The sequence below is a fragment of the Fusarium flagelliforme genome, assembly GCF_020744385.1.
Source record: "Fusarium flagelliforme strain FIESC 12 MPI-CAGE-AA-0113 chromosome Unknown B0J16scaffold_7, whole genome shotgun sequence".
Lineage (NCBI taxonomy): Eukaryota > Fungi > Ascomycota > Sordariomycetes > Hypocreales > Nectriaceae > Fusarium > Fusarium flagelliforme.
In genome coordinates this window covers 2313322-2332206 of record NW_025763509.1, presented here as the reverse complement: position 1 = coordinate 2332206, position 18885 = coordinate 2313322, and the positions used below count along the sequence as shown (strand labels likewise).

At 48.1% G+C, this 18885-nt stretch overlaps 6 protein-coding genes across 6 annotated transcripts; 3 read left to right on the top strand and 3 right to left on the bottom strand.

Moving 5' to 3' along the window:
• Nucleotides 1–2802: 2802 nt before the first annotated feature.
• Nucleotides 2803–4002, bottom strand: B0J16DRAFT_186465 (uncharacterized protein). The gene has a single exon (XM_046122718.1). The coding sequence runs from the start codon at nt 3765–3767 to the stop codon at nt 3030–3032; it is 738 nt and encodes a 245-aa protein (XP_045979337.1). The 5' UTR covers nt 3768–4002; the 3' UTR covers nt 2803–3029.
• A 289-nt stretch (nt 4003–4291) lies between these two features.
• B0J16DRAFT_310578 (10 TM acyl transferase domain found in Cas1p-domain-containing protein) lies at nt 4292–6961 on the bottom strand (the record flags this gene model as incomplete). The annotated part of the gene is made up of 3 exons (XM_046124974.1): nt 4292–5497; nt 5555–6601; nt 6656–6961. 3 exons carry the CDS (start codon nt 6959–6961, stop codon nt 4292–4294), a joined length of 2559 nt encoding a protein of 852 aa, XP_045979336.1.
• Nucleotides 6962–7894: 933 nt separating this feature from the next.
• B0J16DRAFT_310575 (common central domain of tyrosinase-domain-containing protein) lies at nt 7895–10681 on the top strand. Its single transcript, XM_046124973.1, has 6 exons — nt 7895–8123; nt 8174–8301; nt 8352–8723; nt 8772–9232; nt 9283–9744; nt 9798–10681. The coding sequence occupies exons 1-6, from the start codon at nt 7901–7903 to the stop codon at nt 10414–10416; spliced, it is 2265 nt and encodes a 754-aa protein (XP_045979335.1). The 5' UTR covers nt 7895–7900; the 3' UTR covers nt 10417–10681.
• Nucleotides 10682–11794: 1113 nt separating this feature from the next.
• Nucleotides 11795–12099, top strand: B0J16DRAFT_388821 (uncharacterized protein; the record flags this gene model as incomplete). The annotated part of the gene is made up of 2 exons (XM_046131775.1): nt 11795–11812; nt 11875–12099. 2 exons carry the CDS (start codon nt 11795–11797, stop codon nt 12097–12099), a joined length of 243 nt encoding a protein of 80 aa, XP_045979334.1.
• Nucleotides 12100–13046: 947 nt separating this feature from the next.
• B0J16DRAFT_349416 (GNAT domain-containing protein) lies at nt 13047–13950 on the top strand. The gene has a single exon (XM_046128903.1). The coding sequence runs from the start codon at nt 13185–13187 to the stop codon at nt 13851–13853; it is 669 nt and encodes a 222-aa protein (XP_045979333.1). The 5' UTR covers nt 13047–13184; the 3' UTR covers nt 13854–13950.
• Nucleotides 13951–14628: 678 nt separating this feature from the next.
• On the bottom strand, nt 14629–16932 carry B0J16DRAFT_324443 (uncharacterized protein; the record flags this gene model as incomplete). Its single annotated transcript, XM_046125828.1, has 1 exon — nt 14629–16932. The coding sequence occupies one exon, from the start codon at nt 16930–16932 to the stop codon at nt 14629–14631; it is 2304 nt and encodes a 767-aa protein (XP_045979332.1).
• Between the last annotated feature and the right edge of the window lie 1953 nt (nt 16933–18885).

Sequence of the window (18885 nt, the reverse complement as noted above, 5' to 3'; positions counted from 1 at the left end):
TCCAGGCTGAGGAACAACAGGAGGAGACAGCGTGTGATCGCGGATTTGGATTGATCGACGAAGTCGAAGAGCGCGCAGGATGAAGGACGAGACGCGAAAGTACGGACAAATAAGCTGAGTGTGAATTAGAATCTCAGTGAAGTCAACATTCAGGTACTTCTTTTCTACCTTTGCACCTAGCTTTAGTTTAAGGTAAGGGAGGGTTTACTTAGTAAGATAGAAAACAATTGCTGGCGATTGTTGCAATCTTTGACTCAGTCTGATTTGTATTTTCATAAGTGATTGTTGACGTCAGAAGTAGTTAAGCGACTAACTATAGGGTAACGCAAGCAAAGAAGAGCTACTACTGTATTTAAATGCAGGTAGCAGTATAGACCCGCTGATTAATCTAAGTCGAGGTGGAGGTTGTAATACCTTGCAGCCTTAAATTACAACTTGAGAAGGGATGGCTTGTTATTTGTGAATGTTGACCTTCGAGAACGTACAAATCGGAATTTTTCCAAGGTTTCCTCGTTACTCATCGAGAACCTCGGTTCTAGATGCAGGCAGATCACAAGGTTCTGATTTCGAACCTCATCACAATTTCTGAAGAGAAAAGAGTAAGTAAGACATGGCCATAAGAGCTGTGACCGAGATGACAAACGTAAATGTACCCAATAACATGGAAGGGTCATGGGAGATTCAATCTTGCTATCAATGCCATTCATTGATCTTATTCTTCAGCTTACTTAGGTGTAGTATTGTCTGCTCTAGGCTAGGTAATATTCTCAGTTGCTGACAAACCCACTGTCCAACCAATCACGACCGACTTGATCGCGTCACCCCCACCTCTTCGTTTCTATGGTCAGCAATCTCTCCCTTCCATCATCACGACTCGACACCATCAACCAAGACCCGAGCCGGTAAATCGTCGCTACAGTCCATAAAACTCCGGCTTACATACACCCTTTGAAATTATGAAAGATTCTGCTCAAAGGAATAGTCTGGATCTGTAGAAGGGACCCGCTGTTCAAGTCCTGCCACGTTCTGGAGGTTTGATGATTTAGTCTCCCCGCCATGTTTTGGAGATCAACGCGCCGCCCCTCGACGAAGCTGAGCTCTGGATTCCCGCCTCTGGATAAGTAATTGTGTCTCTTATTAACGTAGATATGTCCGACATCACGACCTCCGCCGTCATCGGATGGACGTGGGGTAATACGACGCGTCCTAATCGATCCCGATCCCAAATACGGGCACATTTCCTTCACGACACGCCTCGACAGTTTTCGACAATATGAATCGGAAATCGCGGAAGAATCTCTCATTCCCCCGTGCTGCCGATCAACATCGTGACGGATGCCTTGTGCCAGATCTCGAGTACCCTGTCCCTCTCAGCCAAGAGGATGCGCTGTTTGACACGCAATGGCAGTCCATCAGCGACGCGTTAAGTCGGGGCGCCAGAAGGAAGACGCTGTTCAATCAGGTATCGACGGCGGCAAAGGCGCAGAGTTTGGTCACCTCGCACCCGTGCTATTCTTCCTACGACAAAAACGTCCCCCCTCACACGCTGAACCGTCTCGTTAAGACTCCGAAACCTCCTCCAACCACGATTTACATATTATACTTGGGAAGATGGAAGAGCGAGACCTTTGTCGTCGCCAAGATAGACGAACGTCTCAAGGCGATAGACAGAAAATGCATCCAAGCGCCCACGGCAGAGATGAAGAGCGCGTTCAGAACCTCGAAAGCGAGAACGAAAAGAGTGTAGAGAAGTTGAAGTCTCGGCTGGAGAGTCAGTCCCATACATGATCGCGTCGAGGATAAGACCTTTAGGAACACTACTGAGTTGGTGATGCTTGACGAAGATGCCGTCCAACTGAGGCATGATGTCAATGAGTTGGTTATCAAGGCTGCGACGATTGTACCAGCTGACCTTGTGCAAATTGCCAAATGCGATGTTTTTGAGTGGTTCAGGGTTGGGCGTATCCCCAATGGCTGAACACGAGCATTGTTCAGGCGATTCATCCTCACCACCCAGTCCCTGCCAAGTCATGTCGTTGTCGAGGGCCCCATCCCGCCACTTGAACAGGCAATGCACGCTGCCATAACTTAAGCCAGCACACATCACCACATTATCCGTAGACATCGTCCTCCGCCTTGACTTGACCACTGCCGTACTGACAGCTTTCATTTTGTATTAGGCAGCTTGGGGTACGATGACTGAACATCCTCCATGGACCCCACCGACTGGACAGTTCTCCCCAGTCGCTTTTGATCCATTCTATTGAACACATCTTTGTGGATTTTATATTCGTTGTCGCCATCACAGTGCTTTTTGCGAAGCAATGGACTATTTTGGTCAATGCAGGCGGTGTCCGAGTACTGTCACCTCAGTGCTGCCCGGCTTTGAAATGCTGGTGGGGCTTGGCAATATATCTCTCAAACAGACAAACAAAAGATGCGATTGGAATGGGTTTGGATTGATTTCCAAATGGTTAACCCGATCAACATACAGTTTGTCGACCCTTGACAGCACATGTGCTACTGCCCACTTTCTTGCAGACTCCGTCATGAGTGAACCGCCATGGCCCTGCATCTGTACCCTGGGATTTGAGCTCCCTTTATCTTGTGACACTATTACGTGTTACAATCAACCCCTTTCTCTATCTGCTACAGAAACCATGAACGCTGCGCTTTGTGCACCAGTCTTCAGTCGCTTGCCAGTAGAACCAGGCGGCTGTTGCTCACTTCAGTTTCGGCCAACGGGATAGTGGTACACTAAATCTGTCAAGGAATAATGAGTCTCTAAACAAACTTCCATCTCGCTCATAAGCCGGTACTCTTCATCTCAGAAACGCTCATTTAAGGACAATTGTGGCGGTATTCTTGTTGGTCTATCCTATTGGGTCGACTTTGTTCAAGCCGGGCTCCGGACCAACGCTACAGGCATCAGACCAACCTAACACTTCTCTAACCAAATCCTCCGATGGTATTGACTTGGTTTCTCCAACTCAAGAAGTGTTGATGAGAAGTTCATTAAACATAATCCTCTACAATAAAGAGACAGCTGCAACCAATCCTATCACACCCCAGAGACTGAACCTGCGTCTGTTACCCGCATTATTGCTTGTTGTTACAGCCGATGCAGGTTCATCGGTACTAACTGCATCCACATTGACATTACTAGTAGCTTCACCTACAGTACTTGTGTCCTTGACATCCTTTGTCGTTACCACCCCGGTCTCAGCAACAGCAGCGGCTCCTGTTACTGTAAGATACTCCAACCCAGCTGTAACAGTAACATCAACATAGGTGAAAGTGCCATACTCCCACCAGTAGAAAAAGTCTGCTACAGGCTCTGTTCCTGTCTGCCTCGTAAAGGTCCCTGTTGCAGTCCCGGGGTTGGGAGTCCCGTCATTATAACCGCCAATGAGTGTCGTAGTACACTTCTCAGCCCACGTCCCGCTCATCTGACATTCTGCAGCAAAGGAAAAGCCCGCATCGTGTTCGTCTTCATTGCCGACATGGACATAGGAGTCTTTGTATGTACCAGTGGTAGGCTTGCCTGGGGCTGGTGTTTTGTCTGCCCATGGGCCGAGAATGACTGTTGAGGATTCCACGTAGCAGTCGTCTGGTCCTTGAGCGGGGCCTTTACTTTGCCATGGGTATTTGGACCAGTCACAATCGAGAATGTAGGTTGTTGCTGTCGGATTTGCGCTTTTGATGGAGGCGACGAAGTGGCCTGTGATGTCGGGGAGGAGGAGGGCTGTTGTTGTGTTGAGAGCCATGGCAGGCTGTAGGTAGATTCTGGATGAGAGGTCTACTTGTTGATTGGAGTGGCTGTTAAGGAGTTTTGTATGTATGCTGGGGGTAGAAAAAATGGAACGAGCTGTTCGGAAACATGAGCCGTAATTAAATGAGCCAAGACCTTAGCGTTCCGACGTTACAGTTCAGCTCTAAAGGGTCCCAGCAACAATATAACAGTTAGAGGGAAGATTGTACTGCTAATGCTGCAATGTGATAACCGTTTATTTGTAACGAGCTTGTGCGAGTTTATTTTAGATATACAGTTATCTCTTTCTCTGGCATTTGAATAGGGCTGAGCTTCTTGAACCCAAGGTGTGGAGCGTTATCCGCTGGTAAGGAACTTCAACCAACAAGTGGAGTGTCTACGAAAGTAAAGTAACAAGCCCTTATTACTACTCCACTTAAGGAGATTGGATTTATCAAAAGCATCGCTATCTGTTGAACTTGTAAGTAAGCATGTGATAGTGCCTTGGTCTTCTTCGATTGAGGTTCCGATCTATTTACTCTAGTAAATGCTCAACTTATGCCCGCCTGGTGGAGGGGCTGTAAGCTCCTCCCTAGGACTCAACAGATTCATAAGCCACATGACTAATACAAAAAAGGCCAACCTGATCTCCAAGTATGGTATATGTGACATTCCCAGGGCCTTCAACCAAGCGAAAGGAGGTTCCTCAAGATCATCATTATCTGGTGATTTATGAAACAACAAATCAACGACGGAAGCCGTCGCAGACTTTGCAGCATCGCAGGTCCAGATGAAGATAGGTAGCAATACCAGTAAAGTCCTCCATCGATCACCTAGGATTGATCCGTCCCCAAAGAGACCGTCAATGATGAGTACTCCGTCTCTGTCAGCCGCGAGGAGAAGGTGAGACTGAAGGATAGATATCTCCAGTGAGTGACGGCCCATCCAGACCATTGTCCTTGAGTGATAGTTTCGAGTATAAGTTGAAATATTGCGGAGTGTAATAAACCCCAAGATCGGGATCCAGGAAGTGAAAGGATGGAAAGAATCATAGGAGCTGGTGTCTAAACCTGTGGTCTTGTTGAAGTAGGAGAAGATGGCAACTGTGCTAGCCAAGGCCAGAACTGAGCGGAGAGCCAGGCTAATGGAAGTGCTGCCGATCCTGTCCTGGATGATAGCGGTGATGATACCGAGGTAGACAATGTATAAGTCGAGTGTGATGTGGTAAGTCCACTCATTAGGGCTCCAGTGGATGTTGAAGATAAGTCGAAGGAAGCTGAATGTCCACTCCATGAAGAGCGATGACAAGACTAAAGAAACCACGATACCGGAGACGAGTACCTTTGTGACTAAGAGCTGTAATTCGCTGTTGTACTGTCTTCTAATTGCCATCGTTGCATAGACGACAAGGAACCAGAATGACGCGCATGGTGCAGCGTGATAGAACATATAGTCTGTGTTCACGAAGTAGGCCAGTGCGCAAGCTAAAGTGTTCAACCGTAGTAGAATAGCTGCTACGCGAGCGAAGGAGAAGTCATCGGTCCGGATGAAGTAGCGAGTATGGCCATACCCGGTCTGAAACAGATATGCAGCGACGCATATGCGAAACAGGATGTAGATGGAAATACTACCTTTGCTGGCTTCAGTCCAGTGGTAGACCATAATGAAGCATTGCATCCAACCCTTCCACTCTTCTGTCTGGCTGCGAGAGAGAAAGGGTTCATCTTGATCGTGATGTGCGAGCTTCTCTGATGGTGGCGATGGGTTGCTTTCTGGGAGTAGCGATTCTGAGGTTTCGTCTACTGAAGATCGGCTAGTCGGGCACTTGGAACTGTAACGGCGAATTGTAAAAAGCGATACAGCAAGACAGACAGCGCACAAAAGGGCGAACCCTTCTGCCTCCCAAAGTCTGCTTCCTTTAGCCATCATCTGCGTGCGGTCGGCGAAATGACACATGAGCAAGACCAACACAAAAGAACCTGGTTGCATGTTGAGTAAGGTCCATGTAGACTCCTTCAAGTTCAGAAGATCCAGGAGCTCGCAAATGACACAAGCAACCAGGTATGCAATGCTGAGAAGAACGATAATACTAAACTGGTTGCCACCATAATCGGTACAACAAGTTCCAGTATGATATCGCTTCATTCGATTGAGCTTTGCATTGCAACGGAGATTGAGGACGATATTAGCACGAGCCTCAGAAACTGAGTCAATAACATGAGCTGCCTTCTCAAGCGGATCGATCCAAGTCTTGTTCTGATTTGTAGTAACTCCAACGATGGACCATAAGATGGGGATCCTATGGTTTTGTTCGGTTTCGTGTAGCCAATTGTGCATCTCAATCACTTCTGATGCTTTGCGACTATTGTGCTTGATTAATCCTGATACGTTTCCTTGGTAGCAAGGTCCTGAGGCGGGACCATAGAAGATCTGATTGCCGATACCGTCATATGGATCCATAGGTGCTGTGAACGGGTCGATGTCGGGCGTTTTGTCAATGATGAACTTGGATATATCGTTAAATCGGTTTTGGTAATTTTGAAAACGTGGCTCCCATGGGACATTTCTTGATCCATTTTTGTCGTTTGTAAACCAAAGACCCGCAGCCATGTAGATCAGAGCAGGGCCTTCCTGATCCTCGATGGCTGGCGGGTTTGTCTTCTCTTCGGCATATAAATCGAGGTTCTGAACAAATCCTCCTTCTTGTTCTTGTTGCGCATTGCCGTGGCTGTTGAGGTAGACATTTGAGAGACGCTGGATCAACTGACCATCATATGTCAAGTTCACACTGTCTCGCAGTTTCGGGAAGGCGTTAAGTTCCGTATCTTGTTCGTGTTGCTTCCTGTTGATCTAGAACCACCAATGTCAGCACTCCTTCTTTGACGCAGTCTGATTTGGACTTACTAAACGGCTGAAGGCATAGGCTACGTGTCGAGACGTCGAGTCACCCACAACGACAATTCGGCGACCTTCTGTGCATTGACGGATGTCACTGGAATCGTATTGATGGAAAACGCATCCATCCGGTTGCCATAGGTGAAACGGATATCGATGGCCCTTTTCGTCTGGTGGGTCGATCCAGCGACCGGTATTCTGGACCACACGGCATCGGTAAGGGTCGTCATTGGGTAAGAAGGACTTGAAAGAAATCCCAGCTATAAAAAGCACAGCCAGAATAGTAGAGAATATCCTTGATAATGGGAGATCCATGTTCGAGGTTAAGATGCGTTGTCGAAAATGACCTTGCTTGAACGAATGTCTTGCCCTGAAAGGTTAAATGAGAAGCTCGTATACTCTCAAGTAGAAAAGGGAAGGACCTGAACTTATACAGGAAGCAGTGAACACATTCATTGTTCCTCCCTTCAACCGTTGGTGGCGGTTTCTCCTTAGCTGAGGGAGACTCAGTGGCTGCGTTAGAGTATGCGGATGGAGTGAGGAGAATGCGCAGACAATAGAAATGCTCAGATACTCAGGCAGTCCAGAAAAAAAACAGGACACAGAAGCCTGTTGACAAAATCATCGAGGCATACTTAGGCGCTAAAGCTCAGGGTTGACTATCCTAATATTTATGATACCCTTAGCTAAGTCCCGATTTTTTCTTTAACCCACCTCATACTGTATCCAATAAACTAACGGAAATAAGCAGGGCTGGATCGTGGCTGGCTAGCTGAACTGTCCAGAGTTCTCCCTTGCACCGCTAAGGACTGATTCCTCCGTACCCATCCACTTTAATGGGTCTTTGCGTGAGACATTGCTGACTAGTGAGACAATGTTCCTCCATTGGAATCCGAGAGTTACCGAAGAAGGGATCTACAGTTAGAATGAAGGTACTTCGGAGGAGATGTGCAAAGGCAGGTTCTCTTAATTTCTTTTAGCACTTCTTCAGCTTTCATTAAAGCGGGAAACCCCGAGAAGCTAATAGGTAGACCTAGCTTGTTGAGGTATCGATAGACTGAACGGTGGCTTGCGGCTTGCATTAGCACCAGCCCGAGCGTAAACTAAGACGGGGCGGCAAGTTCTCCAGCAACCTTTAGACTGCAATCTCTACGTCATTCCCGCTCAGCTAATCACGACGGGGGATTTACTAATAAAGATAAAAACAAAACAACCTCAAGTGAAGCAATCCATTGACTTGGGAATCATCTAACAATGGCTTCAAGTGATGGCCATTATTGCATCACAGGAATACAGGATGATCTGGATCCCAACAGAGACAACTCTCTTCGCGAGGTTCCTGTTCGTATGGATGTGGATGAGTGGTTCCTCTCTCAGGATCTTATCCATATTAACCAGCGCGCCCTGTTTTTCCCTGCCTTCTGGGCTTTCTCTCAAACGAATCCCCATGAGAGGTTGTCCTGGTTCCAGATTGCTGGTATGTACTACAAGTACTGCCTGATACTACATACAGCTAATATCATCTAGGAATCCACGGTAAGCCTTTTGTTGCTTGGGATGAGGATACGCAGGAGGGCAAAACAGAGAGCGGATACTGCACTCACAACAGTATCCTCTTTACTACATGGCATCGACCATACATGCTGCTCTGGGAGGTAAGACACTGTCCTGTTGATGATTAACTATATTTGTCTGACCTCTGTAGCAAGTTATCTATGAGATGATGAAGAAGGAGGCTGAAAGGTTCGACGAGCAGGACCGAGAGGAACTTCTTGAAGCAGCCAAGTCCTGGCGATTTCCCTTTTGGGACTGGGCACTAAAGAAGCGAAGCCCAGGCAAGGGTGGTAAACATGACTACCACATCCCACTGGTGGTCCAGGTCGAGAAAATTTATATTAGAAGTCCCACTGGCTTCACTACTGTTAAGAACGCTTTTTACCAGTACACCATGCCTGGAGGCGTTACTATGGGGGATGAAAGCCTAAAGAACCCCAATGACCCCGAGGACCCACTCAAAGATTTGAGAATTACCTCAAATACCGGAAAGACATACAGTGGACAGAAGTACACCCTTCCTGTGAGTGTTTCAACAAACGGCCAACCTGTACATACTGACATAAAATAGTACGACAAGTGTTCCGGCACCAGCCGATACGCTGAAGGTCACAGATCCATCGACCATAACTGGACGAATGGAAAACAAAACAACAGGATGATTGAACAGGCTATGCGCGGCTACGAGTGGGACCCAGTGTCTAACACCGACAACGAAGATAAGAAGACCTGGGATAGGCAACGAGGTAAACTGACAGCCAGTTTACGCGAAGCATTTTACCGCGTTCTTACGATCGAAAGGTTCGAGGATTTTGCGACGAAGCGGATGCCAGATATGGAGCCTGAGGCCAAGTCGGGTCCTGGCTATAATCAGAAGGACTACGCTTTCGATTCAATTGAGAATATCCACGATAGCCTGCATGGATGGTGTGGTGGAGACGTGACGACTATTAGTGATGGTATCGCCCTGTTGGGACACATGTCTGATGTTACAGTCGCTGCTTTCGACCCTCTCTTCTGGCTTCACCACTGGTATGTCATTCTTAAACCTGTGTCGAAACATACCTTCTGACACGCAACAGTAACATCGATCGTATTTTCGCTATGTGGCAGATGTTACATGAGGATCAGTGGTTTAGTGACGCTGATATCCGTAATAAGGACGAGGGTAACTTCTGGATCAGGGCTGGCCACACATTCAAATCCACCGATGAGCTGCGTCCCTTTCGCGATGGAAATGGAGAGTATTACTCCTCCAATGCCGTGCGGGAAGTGACCAGGTTGGGTTACACCTATCCGGGTCTCGAGAAGTGGCTTTACCTGAAACCAGATGGATCTTACAATAAGGAAGGTCACCTGGACGCTCTACGTGGGACACTGTCGGAGAATTACAATGCTTCATGGGAGGCTGTACAGGCGTCTCACTTCTCTCAAGCTAGTCAGGACCAGAATGGTTTGCCTGTGTTGAGCTTTGGAGAGTACAAAGAGAATGTTGTGGATTTGCTTGGGGTCGAGGATTACGTGATCGATGTGGAATACGACAAGTAGGTCCTGGCAGCACTGAGATTCAGCTCAAACACCGAACTGACATTAACAGATTCGCTCTCAATGGGAGAGGGTTCACCGTCAGCATTTTCATCGGCAGAGTGCCTAAGCACCCACCGTACAGCATGGGCCAAGTCGATTCTCTTGTGGGTCAGGTTATCAACTTTTCATCAGAGGTTCCATCATCAGATATTCGGGGTTGCCAAAACTGCCGCAAACAACAAGGCGAGAAAATAATCTCAACCGGCCGTGTCGTTCTCACAAACGCTCTTATTACACGATTGAAGTACCAGATCAAGCACACCCCACATCTCCCTGGTGGTGAAACTGTGCTTCGCGGCATGGAGTCAGACAAGGTTATCCCGTTCCTCAAGGATAACCTCCACTGGCGCGTTATCTCGATGGGCGAGGATATCAGTGAGAGCCAGATTCCTTCTTTGAAGGTGTTGCTTGGAGTTGGAAAGGCTGATTATTATGCTGACAGGACGAAGATGTCCCGATTTTATAATTACAAGCATATAGATATAGGTACCGAGGGATGTCCGAACTGTTGTTCTGGCGGATTCAACTTCCCTCGTGAAGGGTTAGCAGCATGTGTCACTTGTCCAAACAACACATGTTTGACATCAAGCGATTGTGGATCTGTACGAAGAATATTGTCGAGGTTATAGAAGACGATAATGTTGGCGCAAGGCCTGTCTTGGCTTCTTGCCATACATGACACCACTGAAATCTACTATAGTGGTGTACCCAATTGCTTTTTGCTCCCTTTTGATATTCGCAAGATCGGAAAACAAGAGAGAGAAAAGAGTCAGGCCTACGTCTTCAAGTATGATTTTGCGACACAAAGAACAGATTGCGGAGCCTTAGATCTACTTCTTTATATTAATCAATCTTCAAAAGCCCTCAGCGCCGAAGCACTATATGATAACCACCCATTTTATGTTTTTGGCATGAGGTAATCTGCAGTAAGATGCAAAACCCGACTTGACTCATCTTCCGACTGATCAAGAAAAAGACGCGTTTTTCACTTAAATGACTGAAAAGCCAAGGCTATTTAAGTTATCTTTTTTATGCTGGACCCAGTGTACTTGGCTGTTAAGGACAGCGTCAGTTATGTTCAGACGGGTAAAGGTCTGCAAGATTTATTCTGGTGAGATGGGGTCAGAAGCTGTGGAACCTGATGGTTGCGCCACGAGCCACCTGTGGCTGGGACGTCAGGGGAATGGTGGAACTAGGCTGATAAGATAAGACTCGAACAAGCTTTGCCTCTCTAAAGTCTAGAAGTGGGCCTGAATGAATTCATGATTGCAACTTATTGCTTTCTTAATCAAGAGGCCAATCGGTAGACTTAAGTTAGTTCATGCATTGGAAGTTATGAAAGGTATAGCTTAAAAAAAAAGCAGCTTAGTTATTATTACCTGCTAAGATTGCAGGGAAGCAGATCCTGTAAAAAAGCAGCTTGATCTTAAATGAAATGAAGATCAGATAAGATGCGCTTAGATAAGATAAGAAACCCATCCTTACCTTCCACAAGCATGAAAATCAGCTACAGTAGGGCCGTCGGGCAAATCTCCCGCTCCGCCTGACATGGGCTGCATCCCAAAAAGGCAATACATCTATGTCGCAGGAAGATGTTTGCTTTTCTGATCCTGAAGGATTCTAGAAATACGGGTCTTGTTGTAACGTACAATCCAAGTTGCAAGGAAGGGCCAATCGAAACGCCTGACAAGGGTGGCGGAGACGAAGAACTTGAGTGTTTTTTTTTTCAGGGTAGAAGTTGGAATTATGTCAAGTCTTACGATGTATCTGGTCAACCTTCTTTTTACAGCTTGGGGTAGTCGCGGCCCCAGCCAAAGCCAGTGATTGAAGAGGGGCTCAGACCCCTCCTGTACGCCTTGGCTTGTAGTTAGAGACAGTCCAAAGATGATCCCCTTTCGATTATATAAACTGGAGGTTTCCCCCTTACTTGCCTTTCCTTCTGCTATCCCTTTCCATTACAAACATCCAACTCTAAAGTTTGTCACGACTACTCAACTTAGTAACAAAATGCGCGCTACTACCATTGTAAGCTCCCCAACCCTAACACGAACTTACCCAAACAATGAGACTGACTCGAGTCCCTTCAGTTGACTGCCTTCTTTGCTGTTGCTGTTAGCGCCGCGGCCTTGCCTGTTGATACTGAGGCTGCCATTATCGAGAAACGTGGCAACTGCGACCATGGCTACTTCGCCTGTGTTACGGGTCAACAAGTTTTCTGTGGGTTTCCGGGCACATGCAGTACAATTGCCTGTAACCTGGAGTGTATTCAGCGAATCAACGCAGAATTCCGCCGCTGGTGCGGTCAGAATTGAAAGACAGAAAGACATATTTGAATGGAGCGAGCACTACCAATAAGGGACAACCACAAGAAAAGGTTTTCAACGGGAGGAAGTTATAGAACAGAGAAGCGAACAAAAGAGTGACGAGGGATTTCTGCGTGCAATGTGGTCGTATCCTTCAATGAGTGACTAGCCTGGTGTATAGCAACCTGATTCAAATATCTTGGCTTTCATCTACTTCTCTTCCAAGCTAAAGAATAAGCATAAGCTCTTACCATTAGTGGTGATTGAATGGGGTCATCTGGGGAGCCCCAGACATAGTAAAGTGCCTCATAGAGGCATGGCCGTTTGGATTCTTGCAAAGCGAGATCAATCAGCTGACATTGCAATGGTGGTTAATCGTCCCGATTCGGCTGGAGGTGAAGGATGCGAATGTAACCCTCTGGTAGGTTATGTTGGTATGGAGTCAGTCGAGCAGAGTTGCACCTTTGGCTATTGCGCGACACGTCTTACACATCTGCTAATGACATTCTCCAATTTTAGCAGATAATCTTGAATTATCTTAGGCTTTTTAAGTCACATTAGCATAAGGGTCCTACTACGAATCATGTCTTTCAAGCAGCAAGTGCAAGTTACCTAGGAATTAATCGCCTAACTGAAGCGGAATTAGTGGCGGAGCCGGGTTGTGGCTAACCGTAAGTGGCAGTGCAATAACGATCATTCTATACAATCCTACCAAGCTAACGATAATGATCTTGTGGTGTCAAGATCGGTTGAAAAGCGTGAGTTATAATAAATTGAAGCGCAGCTTGTAGCCCCAAAGCCAATGCTTATTGTCCGACCCAGACGTTGGAAATTATTGTCCTGTTGGTGCTTGGAGACTAGGCTCTACAAGGGTTAGCGAGAAGGTGCCGATGTCGGAATTGTCCTCTGGGTCTCTTTCAGTGACAATGTTGTGAGTCAGAGTAAATAAAAGAGTTGAGGAAAGATAGAATAACAGGTACTCTGCCTTTCTGCTGAAGATTGCAACCAGAAGATTCTGTCATTCCAAAGCCCCAGCTTCACTTTCAATCAACCACATCACTCAAGCTCCACAATAAGCCGGTATCATCAACACCATGGCTGAAAGTCAGCTGCACAGTCCAGGCTTCGTCCAGATCAGAACGACTCTTACACAACTACCATACCCACCATTGGAGGACCGCCCAACTATAATCACAGAACGATTGATTCTCAAGCCATTCTATGAGGGCGCTGCTGAAGACCTTCACCCCATGCGAGCTCAGCAAGAGGTCATGAAGTGGACATCACAAGGCGCCCCAGACAAGAGCATTGAGGAAACCAGACAGTGGACTCTACCAAGACTTCCGCCGCACCATGAGACTGATTTCAGCTTTGTCATCAGCCTTCGCGAAACTGGTGAGGTCATTGGTGCAGGTGGCACTTATCGACGAGAGTGCGAGCTTGGATGGCCAGGGATCGGATATGCATTTCGCAAAGAGGCTTGGGGAAAGGGCTATGCAACTGAGTTTTTAAAGGCGTATATGCAGGCTTGGTGGAAGTTGCCACGAATTGAAAGCTTGATTGAGGTTGACAGGACCACACTCAGCGAGGAAGAGATGGCAGCCAGTCCGGAGGCTCTGATTACAGAACGATGCGCAGCGGAGGCGATCAGCGACAATGCAGGCAGCCATCGTGTTTTGGAGAAGGCTGGATTCGAGAAGGTGAAAGAGTGGAGGAATGAAGAAAAGGATTGGTTGATATATGGATGGGTGACAGCTGTTTAGGGTAGGGAAGGGAGCGCACAACTCTGGCATATTTGTGTCTATACAAACCTATCCTGGGCTCTTAGTACCCTTTCCTCCCTAGTCTAATTTAGAAGCGTTCGCCTTCTTCCAAGCATCTTTGGTTACATTCTCCATACAAATAAGCTCCAGGGTGTGTATGTCTCTGAAATATACCTTGGGTCCAATCGGCCGGGCTTGTCTGCATAGACACCGCACTTATTTAGGTTCCTACAGATTTCTGCTTGTCTTCAACAGGAATAATAGGATATGCTTTCCCCACTTTCAGTAGTTTCTTTTCTTTTAGTGCCATTTTCTTTTAGATGTATAGAAACGTAGCCTCTTTGAAGATCCGATGGGATACAAAGAGACAGATTTATTTTAAACGGACAAATTTGGGATCATCAATCGTGAGAATATGGTTTCCGGTCATGAATACTGATAAGTTCCCTAAGATGGAAGAAGTATAACGGTCAGATAATTGCGTAGTCAGAGGCTGAAGTAAGATCCCATGATATTTGGCTGAACTGTGGTTAAGTGAATGGGCTGGCCATAGAGCGGATACAACTGGTAGCAGTTATCTTATCAAGAAAAGTCCAAAGGAAAGGTGCTTCGGAACAGATTTACAAATCTACTCTCATATAATATGTACTTACACTACTATTTTAACACAAGACAAGTTAAATATCAACTTGGTCATAGCTGTAGAAGACTTTCAATAAGTAAGAGGCTGATCCGTAAAAGATATAACATAGATAAAGGAGAAATATATATTGCTTTACAGTTTGCCATCTCGCTTTCCACCACCAGTATTGCCTCCTTTGTTACCTCCAGGACCGCCGTTGTTGCCAGGACCGCCGTTGTTGCCTCCGTTATTGCCTCCGGCGTTACCGCCGTTGTTGCCTCCAGGACCGCCATTGTTGCCTCCTGGACCACCATTGTTACCTCCGGCGTTACCGCCGTTGTTGCCTCCAGGACCGCCGTTGTTGCCTCCAGCGTTACCGCCGTTGTTACCTCCAGGACCGCCATTGTTACCTCCGTTATTGCCTCCGGCGTTACCGCCGTTGTTGCCTCCAGGACCGCTATTGTTACCTCCTGGACCACCATTGTTACCTCCTGGACCACCATTGTTGCCTCCAGCGTTACCTCCGTTGTTACCTCCAGGACCGCCATTGTTACCTCCGTTATTGCCTCCGGCGTTACCGCCGTTGTTGCCTCCAGGACCGCTATTGTTACCTCCTGGACCACCATTGTTACCTCCGGCGTTGCCTCCGTTGTTGCCTCCAGGACCGCTATTGTTACCTCCTGGACCACCATTGTTGCCTCCAGCGTTACCTCCGTTGTTACCACCGTTGTTACCACCTCCGTTGTTGCCTCCGTTGTTACCACCTCCGTTGTTGCCTCCTGGACCGCCGTTGTTGCCTCCTGGACCGCCGTTGTTGCCTCCTGGACCGCCGTTGTTGCCTCCTGGACCACCATTGTTGCCTCCGGCGTTACCTCCGTTGTTGCCTCCGTTGTTACCACCTCCGTTGTTGCCTCCTGGACCGCCGTTGTTGCCTCCTGGACCGCCGTTGTTGCCTCCTGGACCACCATTGTTGCCTCCGGCGTTACCTCCGTTGTTACCACCGTTGTTACCACCTCCGTTGTTGCCTCCGTTGTTACCACCTCCGTTGTTGCCTCCTGGACCACCATTGTTACCTCCGGCGTTACCTCCGTTGTTGCCTCCGTTGTTACCACCACCATTATTGCCTCCAGGACCGCCGTTATTACCTCCTGGACCACCATTGTTGCCTCCGTTGTTGCCTCCGGCGTTACCTCCGTTGCTACCACCATTGTTGCCTCCGTTGTTGCCTCCAGGACCTCCCGTCTGACCACCCGGCTTACCTCCGACAGGGCTACCGGGTCTACCTCGTGAAGGTTGTCGTCCAGGACCTCCTTGACCAGGATGACCACCAGGACTGCTGGGTCTACCTCCTTGGCCAGGATGACCACCAGGTTGACCACCTGGCTTACCTCCGACAGGGCTACTGGGTCTGCCTCGAGAGGGCTGACGTCCAGGACCTCCTTGGCCAGGTCGACCACCAGGTTGACCACCTGGCTTACCTCCGACAGGGCTGCCAGGTCTGCCTCGTGAAGGCTGACGTCCAGGACCTCCTTGGCCAGGTCGACCACCAGGTTGGCCACCTGGCTTACCTCCTGCAGGGCTGCCAGGTCTGCCTCGTGAAGGTTGTCGTCCAGGACCTCCTTGACCAGGATGACCACCAGGACTGCTGGGTCTACCTCCTTGGCCAGGTCGACCACCAGGTTGACCACCTGGCTTGCCTCCTGCAGGGCTGCCAGGCCTGCCTCGTGAAGGCTGACGTCCAGGACCTCCTTGACCAGGATGACCACCAGGACTGCTGGGTCTACCTCCTTGGCCAGGTCGACCACCAGGTTGACCACCTGGCTTGCCTCCTGCAGGGCTGCCAGGCCTGCCTCGTGAAGGTTGTCGTCCAGGCCCTCCTTGACCAGGATGACCACCAGGGCTGCTGGGTCTACCTCGTGAAGGTTGTCGTCCAGGCCCTCCTTGGTTAGGACGGCCACCAGGACCCCTTCCATCTGGACTGCCTGGTCGGTTTCCTCCAGGTCGAGATGGGCCACCCGGACCCTTCGGACCTCCAGGGCTGCTAGGTCTGCCTCGTGAGGGTTGTCTCTGAGGACTACTGGGTCTGTTTCCGTAGTTTCCACCAAAGCCACCTCGATCTCCACGAGAGCCTCCTGGAGAGTTTCCGTGACCACCACGACCTTGATTACCACCGCTGCTACCTCCTCTTCCCCTACCACGTCCTGATGAACCTCCCCTACCGCCACGACCACCGCCACGACCACCGCCACGACCACCACCACTCATATCTCTCTCATCATCAGACTCATCATCAAATCTCTGATGACCATTGTTAGACCATCTTCTGCCATATCGAGAGATAGGAATGGATCGCCTGATGGCGACATTTTCATCTCGCCTGGCTGGAGTATTGGAGTTGACTGGTGCTGCCACAATGGCTGGCACAGCAGTAAGGAGGGCAACGACTGCCAACTTCATTTTGAGAGGCTAGGTCTTGACTTGACTTGTTGGTAAGTAAGAATGATTGTTGTAGTAAAGAATGTTGAATTGTTTGAGTTGGGCTGTTGAGAATAACATTTTTGAGAGAGCGGGAGCACTTCCTTTTATGCTTTGAAACATTTCAACTTCTCCGCATGTAAAGCTTCAACTTTCTACTGTGCGGACTAATCGCGACACATCTGCACATCCATTCTCCAGCTGAAAGGGTTTGACGCTGTTTCTACAAACGCTTATGCAAGGAGGAATCAATTGCTTGATTGGTTACCAGCAGCATCTACCATCCAACACCAAGTAGAAACGTTATCTCCTGCAAACACGTAGAGATCTAGACCATTTGGTGGCTTTCCTCTGTCACCCTCAGAGCATGGTAACTTGCAGGACTCTTACAATCTCGACTTTTAGCAGACGGATAGAGGTTGGACTGGTAGAAGGCCCAAAACTTCAGCTCAATTCCTGCCACCCCTTCTTGCAACAGCTTAACGCAATTGATTAGCGGATGATATGCATTACGTATGAAGAGTTTAGGTTTGCACTAAGACTTTTTCTCCTCATCGTGCTACCCCGTTGTGGCACTTAGCTTTTTTTCTCGCCCCACGAAATTTCCCTTTCTGACCGCACTATTGAACGACGATGAACTCAATCGTCAATAACCTAGGTCCACCTTTCCGCTCTAGAATAGCTGCGACTGGTAGAAACGTGCGGCTGGCCCGTTGAGGCTAGAACTCCAGACGTTGAGCCCGAGTGCATGTGGCTTTATGCTTCAATAATTCCCTACCCGCTAAGTCTCATTCATGTAGTGGACAACGCTTGGAGGCTCATCCAACTGTAATGATGCATGAAATATGCATAAATTGTTACTATTGAACCTTGATAATATCAACCGGAGACATATATCCCGAAACATCATTTAAACGTTCGGCGAACTGTCGTAGGATTAGTGCCAAGTTCCGGCGGCTGAAGGCTAAGCCTGTAGATGAACAGAAGAAACTCCAATGGCCTCACCAATTCGCAGCAGCCACCTTTGTAATTCATTCAAAATCTACTGTCAGTGCGTGACCCACATACACCCAGGCCATTCGTATTGTTCCATTGATGTTGACGTGCTTTCAGCGTCGATCGATGATGTTTGATTGGATTGTGGTCCGACAAGTAGTTCGATCGAGATCAACGATGTACCAAGCAGCCGGTACATTTAGCCAACTTTAGTTTCCGAGGACCGGCACAGTCTCGTAAAGGACTAACGCAGGTTTCAAAAGGTGCTCTCAACAAGATTGCGACATCAGATCACACTGCTCTCAATCTAAGCTTATGTTAAACGAGCTCTCTTGCATGAGCGCTAGTACCTTATGGCCAAATGCTGAGCACTCCTCCATACTCCGAGTTGGATGTCAGCTTGCTGTTTCCGGGTTATCCGGGCACGAGAAATTTGATGAAAATTACCTGATCGGTTCTCAAGTGGCAAATAGCTTTGTAAACCAGATGCTTGATTCCAACTACGAGTGCATCGATCCACGCATTTGCAGCACACTTCAACTGTGCCAAGATTAGATGCCACGTGCTGACAGCTAAAAGCTAACATGCAAAGCTAGACAGCAAAGACAGAGTGGCGGTACTAGCACCGTTAATAAAATGTTCAGCTCTGTATCTTTCGATCGGGAACATAACTGTCTTGCGATACCGGAAAGCTAGTCTCTCGGCCCCGACATGGTGAATCCGCAAGGAGGCTTGCTGACAATAGCTGATATATCTGTATCGCACCCCCAATAGGAGACAGGGCTTGCATTTATTGAAGTTTGTTCATTACACGACCTGTAGTCCCTATCACTTTCCAGGATGTACGGTTGCAGTGGTAACTCGTTGCATGAGATAGAGAAGGGCTGGCCTCGGGAATATAAAGGCCTGCAAATGTCGTATAGTAGTTTAGTACTCTAT

Coding starts and splice junctions, on each gene's coding strand:
- B0J16DRAFT_186465 (XM_046122718.1), bottom strand. CDS start 3,767: ATGGCTCTCAACACAACAACAGCCCTCCTCCTCCCCGACATCACAGGC.
- B0J16DRAFT_310575 (XM_046124973.1), top strand. CDS start 7,901: ATGGCTTCAAGTGATGGCCATTATTGCATCACAGGAATACAGGATGAT. Junction 9,233..9,282: donor CTCTTCTGGCTTCACCACTG/GTATGTCATTCT, acceptor GACACGCAACAG/TAACATCGATCGTATTTTCG. Junction 9,745..9,797: donor ATCGATGTGGAATACGACAA/GTAGGTCCTGGC, acceptor TGACATTAACAG/ATTCGCTCTCAATGGGAGAG.
- B0J16DRAFT_349416 (XM_046128903.1), top strand. CDS start 13,185: ATGGCTGAAAGTCAGCTGCACAGTCCAGGCTTCGTCCAGATCAGAACG.